This window comes from Scomber scombrus, chromosome 4 (genome assembly GCF_963691925.1).
Source record: "Scomber scombrus chromosome 4, fScoSco1.1, whole genome shotgun sequence".
In the NCBI taxonomy this organism is placed as follows: Eukaryota; Metazoa; Chordata; class Actinopteri; order Scombriformes; family Scombridae; genus Scomber; species Scomber scombrus.
The window spans coordinates 33,564,393-33,578,693 of NC_084973.1; the positions used below are offsets into that span (position 1 = coordinate 33,564,393).

General features: G+C 43.7%; 2 protein-coding genes and 1 long non-coding RNA gene across 3 annotated transcripts in view; all 3 read right to left on the reverse strand.

The window, feature by feature from the left end:
* LOC133979436 (uncharacterized) overlaps positions 1-14,301 on the reverse strand; it is a 1,726,912-nt gene that overhangs the window by 1,185,938 nt on the left and 526,673 nt on the right. The gene's annotated exons all lie outside the window — the stretch shown is intronic.
* ddx31 (DEAD (Asp-Glu-Ala-Asp) box polypeptide 31) lies at positions 1,872-11,133 on the reverse strand (the record flags this gene model as incomplete). Its single annotated transcript, XM_062416904.1, has 18 exons — positions 1,872-2,012; positions 4,291-4,477; positions 4,655-4,766; positions 4,923-5,007; positions 5,120-5,259; positions 5,448-5,498; positions 5,639-5,698; positions 5,790-5,942; positions 6,559-6,785; positions 7,019-7,125; positions 7,866-7,985; positions 8,897-8,961; positions 9,143-9,184; positions 9,283-9,392; positions 10,051-10,121; positions 10,364-10,407; positions 10,858-10,933; positions 11,051-11,133. Coding segments are annotated over 18 exons (1,872 nt in total), but the record flags the coding sequence as incomplete, so codon positions are not given.
* Positions 11,257-13,053, reverse strand: LOC133978657 (uncharacterized). The gene is made up of 3 exons (XR_009925032.1): positions 13,014-13,053; positions 11,676-11,837; positions 11,257-11,349 (listed from the first exon to the last, which is right to left on the reverse strand). It is a non-coding gene; the product is annotated as an uncharacterized LOC133978657 (long non-coding RNA).

The window sequence follows — 14,301 nt, forward strand, 5'->3', positions numbered from 1 at the left end:
AAGAGAGGAGAGGAGAGAGGAGAGGATGAGAGGAGAGGAGAGAAGAGAAGAAAGGAAGAGAGGAGAGGAAAGGAGAGAGGAGGGGGAGAGGAGGAGAGGAGAGGAGGAGAGAAGGAGAAGAGAAGAGAAGAAAGGAAGAGAGGAGAGGAGAGGAGGAAAGGAGAGGAGGAGAGGAGGAGAGGAGGAGAGGAGAGGAGAGGAGAGGAGAGGACAGGAGAGGAGAGGAAAGGAGAGAGGAGGGGGAGAGGATAGGAGAGGAGAGGAGAGAGGAGAGGGAGAGGAGGAGAGGAGAGGAGAGAGGAGAGGAGGAGAGAAGGAGAAGAGAAGAGAAGAAAGGAAGAGAGGAGAGGAGAGGAGGAAAGGAGAGGAGGAGAGGAGAGGAGGAGAGGAGAGGAGAGGAGAGAGGAGAAGAGGAGAGAAGGAGAAGAGAAGAGAAGAAAGGAAGAGAGGAGAGGAGAGGAAAGGAGAGAGGAGGGGGAGAGGAGGAGAAGAGAGGAGGAGAAAAGGAGAAGAGAAGAGAAGAAAGGAAGAGAGGAGAGGAGAGAGGAGAGGATGAGAGGAGAGGAGAGAAGAGAAGAAAGGAGATGAAAATAAATCTCAGGTTGGACAAAAACTGCAGTTTGTAACGTTTGCTATGAGTTAAATTTAAAGGACAGTCAGATGTTCATATGGGATACTTTCCTTCCTCCTTCCCTCCTTCTCTCTTTCTTTCTTTCCTTCCACCATCCCCCTTTCCATCCTTCTTACTCCCTTTCCATCCTTCTTACTCCCTTCCATCCTTCCTTCCTCCCTCCCTTCCTTCTTACTCCCTTCCATCCTTCCTTCCTCTCTCCCTTCCTTCTTACTCCCTTCCATCCTTCCTTCCTCCCTCCTTGTCTCTTTCTTTCTTTCCTCCTTTCCTTCCTCCATCCCCCTTTTCCCTTCCTCCTTTCCTTCCTTCTTCCTCTTTCCTTCCTTCTTACTCCCTTCCATCCGTCCTTCCTCCCTCCCTTCCTTCCTTCCTTATTTCCTCCCTCCTTTCCTTCCTTCCTTCCTCAAATACTTAGCTACTAAAAACACTGAAGATGAACATTTACTCTCCTCCTTTCTTTCTGTCTTTCTTTCTTCCTCTTTCATCTTGTTCATTCTTTCTTGCTTTCCTTCTTTTTCTTTCTTTCCTCCTCTCTTGTTCTCACTTCTTCCTCCTATTCTCTTTTCCTTTTTCTTCCTTTCTTTCCCCATCGTCCTCGTCCTATTTTCTTTCTTTTTTCATTTTTCTTCCTCTTCTTCCTTTCTTTACTCATCTTTTCCTCCCTGTTTTCTTTCTTTTTCTTTTTCCTCGTCCTTTCTTTCTTTCTTTCTTTCTTTCTTTCTTTCTTTCTTTCTTTCTTTTAAACACTTTATAAACGGTGTCGTTGTTCATGAAGATAAAAAGACTGATGCTTTTTTTTTCTTTTGTTCTTATTTTATTTTCCTACAAAGAAAAATAAATAAAGTGTAGAAATACATTTTATATAAATGTAAAACAATGACGTCATTATTCTGATGTGACTTTTAAAACAAGACACAGTTTAAAAGTTTGTCTCAGTGTTTGAATAATAAACATCATTCAGTCATTCATCTATGAAATGATGTTAAATGTTATAATTCATTATTATTCATTATAATTCATTACAGTAATCATATAATTATTATTCATTATAATTATAATTAATGATGATGTCATCAGTTTACTGTTCGACACTGAAAGGCAGAAAAATCACATATGAGAAACTGAACTGATCAGTTTCCTGTCGGCTCTACAAGGAGGAGAACCAGAGGCCTCCTTTACTCCTCCTTTACTCCTCCTTTACTCCTCCTTTACTCCTCCTTTACTCCTCCTTTACCTCCTCCTCTACTCCTCCTCTTCCTCGCCTGAATCATAAACTGTCTTCTTTCTCTTCTTATTCTTCTTTTTCTTGGCGTTTCCTTCCTCCAACCCGCTGGAGAACTCAGAGCGGAACAGGTTGGGCCTCCTCTGACCAGGAGAGAACCTGAGGAGGAGGAGGAGGAGGAAGAGGAGGAAGAGGAGGAGGAGGAGGAGGAGAAAGAGGTGGAGGGGGAGGAGGAGAAGGAGGAGATGGAGGAAGAGGAGGAAGAGGTGGAGGAGGAAGAGGAAGAGGAGAAAGAGGTGGAGGAGGAGAAAGAGGAGGAGGGGGAGGAGGAGAAGGAAGAAGAGGGGGAGGAGGAGGAAGAGAAAGAGGAGAAAGAGGAGGAGGAGGAGGGGGAGGAAGAAGAGAAAGGAGGAGGAAGAGGAGGAGGAGGAGGAAGAAGATAAAGAGGAGGAAGAAGAGAAAAAGGAGGAGGAGGAGGAAGAAGAGAAGGAGGAGGAGGAAGAGAAAGAGGAGGAAGAAGAGAAAGAGGAGGAGGAGGAAGAGGAGGAAGAAGAGAAAGAGGAAAAGGAGGAGGAAGAAGAGAAGGAGGAGGAGGAGAAGAGGAGGAAGAAGAGAAAGAGGAAGAGGAGGAGGAGGAGTATATTAGATAGATATTGAAGATGAGGATCATGTATAACATTATAAACAGTGAAACAGACAGTTAGTTTATTATTGATTAATAAACTAACTAATGTTTATCTTCAGGTTTATTATCATGATCAGTTTACTGTCACTGAGGACAAAAGAAAATAAAGGACCAGTAGAAGATAAATAAGGAGTTTTAATCCAGTAAAGACTCTGAATATGAATATAGAGCTGGAAATGTGTGTGTGTGTGTGTGTGTGTGTGTGTGTCTCTGTGTCTGTGTGTATGTGTGTGTGTGTGTGTGTGTGTCTCTGTGTGTGTGTGTGTGTCTGTGTGTGTCTCTGTGTGTGTGTGTGTGTGTGTCTGTGTGTGTCTCTGTGTGTGTGTGTGTGTGTGTGTGTGTGTGTGTGTGTGTGTTGTGTGTGTGTGTGAGCGCAGCAGGAAGTCTTGTACTACCAGCCTCACTGATCAATAACACACACATTTGTCGGTGTTTAAACAATCAATATGTGAGTCTCTCTGGCCGCGGGGCAGAACGGCTGGAGGGTCAACGCCCCCCCCGGGGAGCACACACACACACACACACACACACACACAGACACACACAGACACACACACAGAGACACACACAGAGACACACACACACACAGAGACACACCACACACACACACACCCACACACACACACACACAGAGACACAGAGACACACACACACACACACACACACACACACACACACACACACACACACACACACACACACACACACACACACACACAGAGACACAGAGACACACACACACATACACACAGACACAGAGACACACACACACACACACACACACAGAGACACAGAGACACACACACACATACACACAGACACAGAGACACACACACACACACAGGGTCTGATGGAGGGACGAACACACTGATTTAAATCTGTTTATGATGCTGACCAACACCCAGAGGATTGTGGGATACCGTGGATGCACACACACACACACACACACAACACACACACACACACACACACACACACACACACACACACACACACACACACACACACACACACACACACACACACACACACACACACACACACACCTGTAATTATGTCTCTACTGACCACTGAGTGTGTGTGAGTGGTCAGACCATGTCCAGACAAGCCTGCTGTGAGACGCAGCTGTTAACAACACACACACACACAACACCACACACTGGAACACACACACACACACTGGAACACACTGGAACACACACACACACACACTGGAACACACACACTGTCCTATACATAATTAAAGCCAGTGCTCCCTTCAGTCACAGATCATGTTTACTGTCAGTCCACACAGGACGTGTGTGTGTGTGTGTGTGTGTGTGTGTGTGTGTGTGTGTGTGTGTGTGTGTGTGTTTGTGTGTGTGTGTGAGTCAGTCATCTCAGCAGGGGTTAAGGTTAATGAGCACAGACAGACGTGTCAGACACACACACAGCTGAGTGTGTGTGTGTGTGTGTGTGTGTGTGTGTGTGTGTCTCTGTGTGTGTCTCTGTGTGTGTGTGTGGTGTGTGTGTGGTGTGTGTGTGTGTGTGTCTCTGTGTGTGTCTCTGTGTGTGTGTGTGTGTGTCTCTGTGTGTGTGTGTGTTGGACATTAACCTGATATAAAGATATAAAGTGTTGAATCTTCATTTTATCATTTTTTAAACATCTGAATAAATTAAATATTATGTTTGTGTTATTGAACTACTCTGAGCTCTACTGGAGCATCTATATATATATATATATATATATCTGTATCTGAGCAGCAGACTCACTTCTTCTCTCCGGCCGTCTGCTTGTTTGACTTGTTCTGGTTCTTCTTCTGGTTCTGGTTCAGACCCTGCGGAGCGTCTCTGAGGCCGAAGCTCTTAGCGGTGTGACCCAGGTGGAGGGAACGGATGTGGAAGATGTGTTTGAGCTGAGAGGGGTACGCAGTGTACGCTCTGAGGAAGGACTGCAGAGCTGAGAGAGTGAAGGGAGTATTATGAGTGATGTAGTATGCAGTATTACAGTAAAGTACTGCAGTATTATGAGTGATGTAGTATGCAGTATTACAGTAAAAGTACTGCAGTATTATGAGTGATGTAGTATGCAGTATTACAGTAAAAGTACTGCAGTATTATAGTGATGTAGTATCACCTTTCTTTGCCGTCTGCACTGACTCAGAATCAGCATGAACAAAGTTCTCAAACTCAGTCTGCAGGACGGTCGCTCTCTCTCTGGTCTCCTGCTCCAGAGCTTTAGATGAACTCTGAAACATTAGAGCATCAGATAAACATTAGAGCATCAGATAAATGTTAGAGCATCAGATAAATGTTAGAGTAAAGTGATAAAAAGCTTCTGTGTGATGTCAGAGCGACTGTGATGAATGAAACAGGATGTGATGTCATCGCTGCTGAGGTCTCACCTTGCTGTGGTATTTGCCCCGCCCCTTGTAGGTGTCGTCCATCATCAGACTGGACAGGATTTCCAACAGCTTCATCTCTGATAGGCTGAAACACAGCAAGACCCGCCCACACCATCAGGACCAATAGAAACACTGTACCGTCAGTGTGGTAATAACATGTTAACAGGGTAATCAGGTAATAACAGTGAGTCACAGACCTGATGTTGTGATTGGCCAGCTCCGTGATGTAGGCGGTCTCAGCGGGAGTGAGGAAGAGGAGGCCGCTTCCTTTTCCTCCGATACGAGCGGTTCGACCGACACGGTGAACGTACTCTGCTGCTGCTGAAGGAGGAGTGTACTACACACACACACACACACACACACACACACACACACACACACACACACACACACACACACACACACACACACACACACACACACACACACACACACACACACACACACACACACAGAGAGTCAGGATCAGTCAGCAGGTTCAGGTAGGTGATGATGTCATCAGTAGATCAGCAGGTGAATATTTACCTGGACGATCCAGGTGACCTGCGGCAGGTCCAGACCTCTGGCTGCTACGTCCTGAAACAGTAAACATTACATATGAATTGATGGATTGATTGGTTGGTTGGTTGATTGATTGATTGATTGATTGATCGACTGATTGATTGATTGGTTGATTGATTGATCGACTGACTGATCGGTGTGTATCAGATACTGACCGTACAGAGCAGAACTCCGGACCGAGACACTGAGAACTTCTGGAAAACCTCTGAGCGCTCCTGGTGGATAAAACAAACACACACCTGCTGACTGAGCGCTCAAACACACAGAGAAACAACGCCTGCTTTTCATTGGACGGCGGCGTCTTACCTCTTGCTTCATGTTACCGTGGAGACGCAGGAACTCGAGCGGAGCCCCGCGATTGGCCGACGGCCCGCAGAGGACGGAGGAGAAGAGAGAGTGGAGGAACTCAACGGCCTCGCAGCTCGAAACGAACACGATCAGTTTGTTCTCCTGAGAGAACTGAACAAAGAGAACCAATCAGAACACAGCACCTTAAAACACCTGAGCTGTAACAACCAATCAGAACACAGCACCGTAAAACACCTGAGCTGTTAGTTTAATGTTAACAGGAGAAGAAGAAGGAGGAGAAGGAGAAGGAGGAAAAGAAGAAGGGGAAGGAGGAGAAGGAGACGAAGGAGGAGATGGAGAAGGAGAAGAATGAGATTCAGGAGAAGGAGAAGAAGAAGGAGGAAGAGGAGGAGAATGAGAAGGAGAAGGAGGAGGAGAATGAGGAGAAGAAGGAGGAGAATGAGAAGAAGGAGGAGGAGAATGAGAAGAAGGAGGAGGAGGAGGAGGAGGAGGAGGAGGAGAATGAGAAGAAGGAGGAGGAGGAGGAGGAGGAGGAGGAGGAGGAGGAGAAGGAAAAGAAGGAGGAGAATGAGAAGGAGGAGGAGGAGAAGGAAAAGGAAAAGGAGGAGGAGAAGAAGGAGAAGGAGGAGGAGAACAAGTAGGAGTAGGAGAAGGAAAAGGAAAAGGAGAAGAAGAAGAAAAAACATGTTGAAAATAAAACAATTATAAATATAATCATTATAATATAAACATAATGAACATATATATCATATGAGCTGTTGTTTACCTTGCACTTGTCCAGTATGAAAGCAGCCAGACAGACCAGTCTGATCTTACTGGGAACAACAACCACAAACTGCTTCAGAGCCTCCGGCACAGCAAAGCTCTCTGATTGGCCGGCTGGGCCGAGGTCAGAGGTCACGGCGGCGGCGGCGGTGAGGTCAGAGGAGGCGGGACCGGACACGTGGATGCTGACCGGCTCGTTGAGACACACGTCCGCTAACCGAGTCACACCTGAAACACACACACACACACGTTTCCGTGACGACCAGATGACTCACGGAGCTGCTGGGAAGTTTGTTTACACTTCTGATCACATTTATGTAGAAATAGAGAAAATACACCAACTTTAAAGCTGCCCTGTGCATTTAGCATTCAGTATATAGACAGTATAGTATATATAATGTATTTACTGTATTTACTGTGTATATAATATATAATATATAATATATATAATATAATGGTACCTTGTGTTAGTGTAGCAGACAGCAGGACGTTCTGTCTGCTCGGTCCGGTGGAGTTCAGACTGTTTAATATGACGGTTAGATCCTTCTCAAAGCCCAGGTCCAACGTCCTGCACACAAACACACACACACACACACACACACACAGAAAAACACACACACACAGAAAAAACACACACACACACACACACACACACACACAAACTCACACACACACACACACACACACACACACACACACACACACACACACACACACACAAAAACACACACAGACATAGTTTTAAATGCTTCACTCTGTCAATCAGTCTTTATATTATGGTATGTAAAATTGTGTGTCTGAATGAGTGTGTGTGTGTGTGTGTGTGTGTGTGTGTGTGTGTGTGTGTGTTTTTCTGTGTGTGTGTGTGTGTGTGTGTGTGAGTGTGAGTTTTTGGGTGTGTGAGTGTGTGTGTGTGTGTGTGTGTGTGTGTGTGTGTGTGTGTGTGTGAGTTTGTGGGTGTGTGAGTGTGTGTGTGTGTGTGTGTGTGTGTGTGTGTGAGTTTGTGGGTGTGTGTGTGTGTGTGTGTGTGAGTGTGTGAGTGTGTGTGTGTGTGTGTGTGTGTGTGTGTGAGTGTGTGAGTGTGTGAGTGTGTGTGTGTGTGTGTGTGTGTGTGTGTGAGTTTGTGGGTGTGTGTGTGTGAGTGTGTGTGTGTGTCTGTGTGTGCGTGTGTGTGTGTGTGAGTGAGTTTTTCTGTGTGTGTGTGAGTGTGTGTGTGTGTGAGTGAGTTTTTCTGTGTGTGTGTGTGTGTGTGCGTGTGTGTGTGTGTGAGTGAGTTTTTCTGTGTGTGAGTGTGTGTGTGTGTGTTACCGGTCGGCCTCGTCCAGGATGAGCCAGCGGACGGCACTGAATGCGATGCTCAGGGTGTTTTTGATGTGATCCACCAGACGTCCAGGAGTGGAAACCAGGATGTTGATGCCTTTACGGAGCCTGAAGAGAAAACAGTGTTTATACCTGTAGAGCTGCAGAGATGAGTTAATTACACCCCAAATTAATTATATGGAGTCATTCTCTGTTTCAGCTTCTTCATGTGAATATTTTAGCGCCCTCTGCAGCCTGTAGGAGGCGCTACAGCAGCAGCAGGACCAGGCGGGGAGTTCTGGTCCTCTGAAATGAGGCCAACGCGGAAGTAACTTAAAACTGCATTCTATCAAATGGCCACCAGGGGGCGACCGTTTTGGTGTCAAAAGGACTTCCGTCTCTATGCAAGTCAATGGAGAATTCACCAACTTCTCACTTGATTTCTAACCTCAGTAAACGTTTTCATAATGTGTTTATGGTCTCAATCGCTAGTTTAAAGCCTTCTTCAATGCAGTATGATGTTCATTTGGGACATTTTGGCCTCCCTGATTTTATATGTGACGATAAAGCAGGGTATGCATTAGGGCGTGGCTACATGGTGATTGACAGGTTGATTGGTTCACAGGTTCAGGAGCGCGGACAGATAGACTGCAGGAAATAGCCGTGAACTTGTTTCACACCGACAGTTTTCTCCGGAGTTTTGTGGTTATAGTCGTAACAGCTAACTTGGTTAGCATCACCAGGTTGCCGGTGTAGACTGTGGTAGATCCAGCCCTCGCAACCTCCCCCGCTCCGTCCTCTTGCCCCTCCTGATGCCCATATAAGTAGAAACCCTGTTTTTATTTTTCCCAGCATGCACCGGAAATTTTAAGATTGCGCTGCTCAGATCCGATACTATTGGCCTCCAAGCAGCAGCCCACAAACCAATGGGTGACGTCACGGATGTTACGTCCATTTTATAAACAGTCTATGGTTACAGCGGTGTGGTTGTAGTTCCCTCTGCAGCCTGTAGGAGGCCCTACAGCAGCAGCAGGACCTACCTGGCCTTCTCTGCCTTCCTCTTCTCTCCTCCCATCAGAACACCAGGGACGATCCAGGTAAACGGCTGCAGACAGAAACACTTCCTGTTTAACTGGCAGTGAACTCAGAGCTTTTAGCCACATCTCCTGGTCTTCATCCAGCCGTCTGTCATCATGTGTGAAGACCAGGAGAAGGTGCTGAAAGCTCCACATCACTGTTAACTGCTGCAGAGACTAATATCACTGATTCTATTCAACTGATGTTACCTTCACGAGCTTCTGGAAAGTCAGGAAGGTCTGCTGAGCCAACTAAGAGAGAGAGAGAGAGAGATTTCATTAGTACATTATAAACTTTACTTAAAGCCTTTATTAATAAACTTTACTTAAAGCCTTCACTACTAACAGACCTCTCTGGTGGGGACGATGACGACAGCCAGAGGACCGTCTGAGCGTTGCACTTTGGGCTGAATCTTCTGCAGACTCTGAACCACCGGAACAGCGTAACACAGAGTTTTCCCTGCAGAGAGAGAGAGAGTCAGCTGTTTCAGGTGTGTCAGCTGTTTAAGGTGAATCAGCTGATTCAGGTGAGTCAGCTGTTTCAGGTGAGTCAGCTGTTTCAGGTGTATCAGCTGTATCAGGTGAGTCAGCTGTTTCAGGTGAGTCAGCTGTTTCAGGTGAATCAGCTGTTTCAGGTGAGTCAGCTGTTTCAGGTGAGTCAGCTGTTTCAGGTGAGTCAACTGTTTCAGGTGAATCAGCTGTTTCAGGTGTATCAGCTGTTTCAGCCGTTTCAGGTGAATCAGCTGTTTCAGGTGAATCGGCTGTTTCAGGTGTATCGGCTGTTTCAGGTGAGTCGGCTGTTTCAGGTGAATCGGCTGTTTCAGGTGTATCGGCTGTTTCAGGTGAATCGGCTGATTCAGGTGAGTCGGCTGTTTCAGGTGAGTCGGCTGTTTCAGGTGAATCAGCTGTTTTAGGTGAATCAGCTGTTTCAGGTGAGTCAGCTGTTTCAGGTGAGTCAGCTGTTTCAGGTGAGTCAGCTGTTTCAGGTGAGTCAACTGTTTCAGGTGAATCAGCTGTTTCAGGTGTATCAGCTGTTTCAGCCGTTTCAGGTGAATCAGCTGTTTCAGGTGAGTCAACTGTTTCAGGTGAATCAGCTGTTTCAGGCTAACGTTTCTCACCTGAACCCGTCTGAGATCGGACGACAGCGTCTGATCCGGACATGAGAACGGGAATCGTCTGTTTCTGAACGCTGAAAACACACAAAGACACAATCTGTTCACTCCTCCATCCTCACTACGTTAATAACAGCGTAAATAACAACGTTAATAACAACGTTAATAACAACGTTAATAACTAAGTAAATTAAACGTTAATAACAACGTTAATAACAACGTAAATAACAACGTTAATAACAACGTCAATAACAGCGTTAATAACTACGTAAATAACAACGTAAATAACATAGGTGAGTGTGTGTGTGTGTGTACTTACCTGGTCAGTGTGGAAACATTCAGGACTTTGTTCAGTGTCGCCACCTGGTGGACAGAAAAAAGCCAATCAGAACAGAGTGGGCTCATCAGGAGGGGGGGGGGGGGGGGTCTTAAAGATACAGGAGCTAAAACTGTTTCAGTCAGAGGCTGAACTGAGGCGCTGCATAAAGGACCAGTAGAAGATAAATAAGGAGTTTTTAACTGTGTGTGTGTATATATGTGTGTATAAGGGTGTATATAGTGTGTATATGTGTGTATTTAGTGTTTATTTGTGTGTATAAGTGTGTATATAGTGTGTATATGTGTGTATTTAGTGTGTATTTGTGTGTATTTGTGTGTATATAGTGTGTATATGTGTGTATATGTGTGTATTTGTGTGTATAAGTGTGTATATAGTGTGTATATGTGTGTATATGTGTGTATTTGTGTGTATTTGTGTGTATAAGTGTGTATAAAGTGTGTATATGTGTGTATATGTGTGTATATGTGTGTTACCAGGTGAGGATGCAGCTGCAGGTCTGAAAATGATTCGGAGGTGAAGATTTTCTCCTTCAGCTGACAGACGGTCGGTCTGACGGAGGAAACACAAAGGTTATTGATTACTGATCAATTATCTGATTGATTAACAAACTGAGCCAATCAGAATGAGAGGAGGTTGTGTCTGACCAATCAGAGAGCAGCAGCGTACCTGAGCAGCTCAGGTATTTCGGGGTTGTGTTTGAACAGAGAGGAAGTCTTAATGGAGCTCCTTCCTGTTTCTTTCTCTGCTTCTTTCTTCTTCTCTCCCTCCTTTTTCTTCTTCTTCTTCTGTGGTGTCGTCCTGTCGGTCTGAGTGTCTGCAGCAGGAGGAACTTCAGTCTTCACCTCCTCCTGCTCCTCTTCCTCCTCCTCTTCCTCCTGCACAGACTCAGTGAGCCTCCTCTGTTTGAAGGAGCTTCTCTGCTCCTCTGAGGAGTTGAACCTCCTTTTCTCTGCTTTCTGTTTCTTCTGCAGAATAAAAACAACAAACACAAATATGAGCTTCATTCTTCTTCTTTAACTTTAACTTCTCTCTCTCTCACACACACACACTCTCACACACACACACACGCTCTCACTCTCTCTCACACACACACACACACTCTCTCTCTCTCACTCTCTCACACACACACACACACGCTCTCACTCTCACTCTCTCACTCACTCACACACTCACACACACACTCTCACTCTTTCACTCTTTCACTCACTCACTCACTCACTCACTCACTCACTCACTCACTCACTCACACACTCACACACTCACACACTCACACACACACACACACACTAACCTGAGCCCATCTCTGCTGAGTAGTCAGAGGTTTTTTTCTGCTGGATGAAGACGATGAAAAGCTGCTGCTGATGTTCAGACACAGCTGGTCGTCTGATGATGACATCATCAACACACCTGGTCCAGGTAGGAAGCTCAGCGCTGAGACACACAGTCAGTTATTCTGTAAGGAACATTAATAATGAGCTTTTACTGACATTAATACCAAACTCAGGACAGATAGTGACTCATCAGAGACGTCTCCACACACCTGATACTCAGATTAAACCAATATTATCATTATTATTATTATTATTATTATTATTATTATCATCACTATTTTTGTGACAATTTAGAAATATTTCAGCCTGGTCAGAGAGGAACAGAGTAGAAACAAGGTGGAAGTTTCTGGCATGACTTCTTCCAAGATGCATGGAGAAAGTTAAAGCTCCAGAAACACTTAAAGAAGTTTATTATACAATAACAAACAATAACAAACAATAAACTGCTTCTTACTTACTTCAAGTGTTTGTGGAGCTTTAACTTTCTTCTAGAGAGGAGTAGAGGAAAGATAAATGAGATATTCCTTTATTAGTCCCACGATGGGGAAATATGCAATATGACAGCAGCAAAATGGACAGTAAAAATAGAAAAGCATCAATAAAAAAGAATAAATAATAATAAATAATAAGACATTCTGTACATGAGTTTATCTAAAATACTGATAGTGAACATTAAAGTGCAAACTGACTGTAAAACCTCTAAATTAATCAGAAGTTGTGACATTTTATTTATTTAACTTGAGCCGTATTACAGAGGAACACCTGATGATGTGTTCAGAGTTTTAATGTGTAGTTTATCATCATGTTTTTCTGTCTGTCACGTGAGGAAACGTTCAAGTGACGTTTTTCTGAATGAAGTCCGGTGTTACGGTTTAAATGGTGACCGTGTTAACTGGTGCCTGTCTCCTAAAAAGCCTTTAATAGTAGTTTAATCCCTTTTAAATACATACTGACCTGTGTTTTAATGTCTAAGTTAATGTAAACATTTATATCCGTTAACGTCATTTAATGTGAGAGTCACCAGTTAACACGGTCACCGTTTACACCGAAACACCGGCCTGAACTCCCGGAGTCTGCTGCAGTTTACCTGTTAGCTCTCACTTTATTACACTAACACATAACAACACACACACACACGTGTACGAGAGAGAGTGTGTTAGAGTCTGTGAGTTAGAGTGTGTGTGTGTGTGGCCTCGTGCTATCAGCAGCTGTTTCCGGTCAGTCTCTAAGCAACCTGCAGTTTGAGCTCGTGAATAAAAAACATAGAAAATCAGAAAAAGATGAAAATAAAAACTCACCGTGAAACACACCGAACACACACTGACCGGTTAGCACGCGTGAATCCAGTGTTTCCTGGTACGTCACTGAAGCCCCGCCTCCTCCACAGCTGATTGTGTGGACATGCGCAGTAGCGTCCCTGCTTATGCACATCATTTCGGAGGCGATAAATACTTGATTAAAATCTTTCTAGCAGCAAATCTATGAAAGGGAAAAACTTTTATTACATTTATTCTGCAACTACAAACAGACACATGTTTTAAATAGTGGAAGAAGTGGAACATTTATCACTCTAATCATTGCAACAGCTTCATAAAACAAATAAATCCTGTGTGTATTTTACTTTTACACATATTAGTATTATGATGTGATGTTTGTGCTACGACCCTGATGTGTTTGTTTGTTAGTCTGCTCGTCTGAAAAAACAGTAAAAAATAAGTGATAAAATACATAATTACATCCACATATTACATCCTGTATAAACTGTAAACAGATATAATCTTATTTATAATAAATAATAAACAGATGAATGAAACATAGATGTTCTCTCCTTATTTTCACTTCTTTCTTACAGTCATTTTTTCTCCTGATGGAAGATAAACACATATAATAATCTTGTGAACAAATAAACAATTTAAATTCTGCAGCAAAGTCTGATCTCATGATGATTAAAATCAACCCAATGTTTACAGAGATTCTTAAATTGACCAGATTCTGATCTGACAGAGAAACTTTCCATCATATAAATACTGAGCATTAATTCAACCTGCTCCTCCATCTCAGACTCTTCCTGCTAATGACTTTTTACTTATTTGTGATTTTACTAATGAACATGACAGCAGGTCAACACTCAGAATACTTATTTTTTTATTTTTTTAAAACAACAGATTCAGATTTTTAAAGTTATATTCTGTATTTCTCTCGTCTGTCTGCAGCTTCAAACAGAATCTGTGATAAAAACTCTGAGTTCACAGGAAGATACATGACCTTTGAACTGCAGAGAAAACAGATTTATACTGATTTTAATGTGCCTCCAGTAAAAGTAAAGATCATAGTTACTCTATCAGGTCCATTATAAACACATTCATGTTTAATGTTTGACGAGTAGTATGCAGTATTACAGTAAAAGTACTGCAGTATTATGAGTGATGTAGTATGCAGTATTACAGTAAAAGTACTGCAGTATTATAGTGATGTAGTATGCAGTATTACAGTAAAAGTACTGCAGTATTATAGTGATGTAGTATGCAGTATTACAGTAAAAGTACTGCAGTATTATAGTGATGTAGTATGCAGTATTACAGTAAA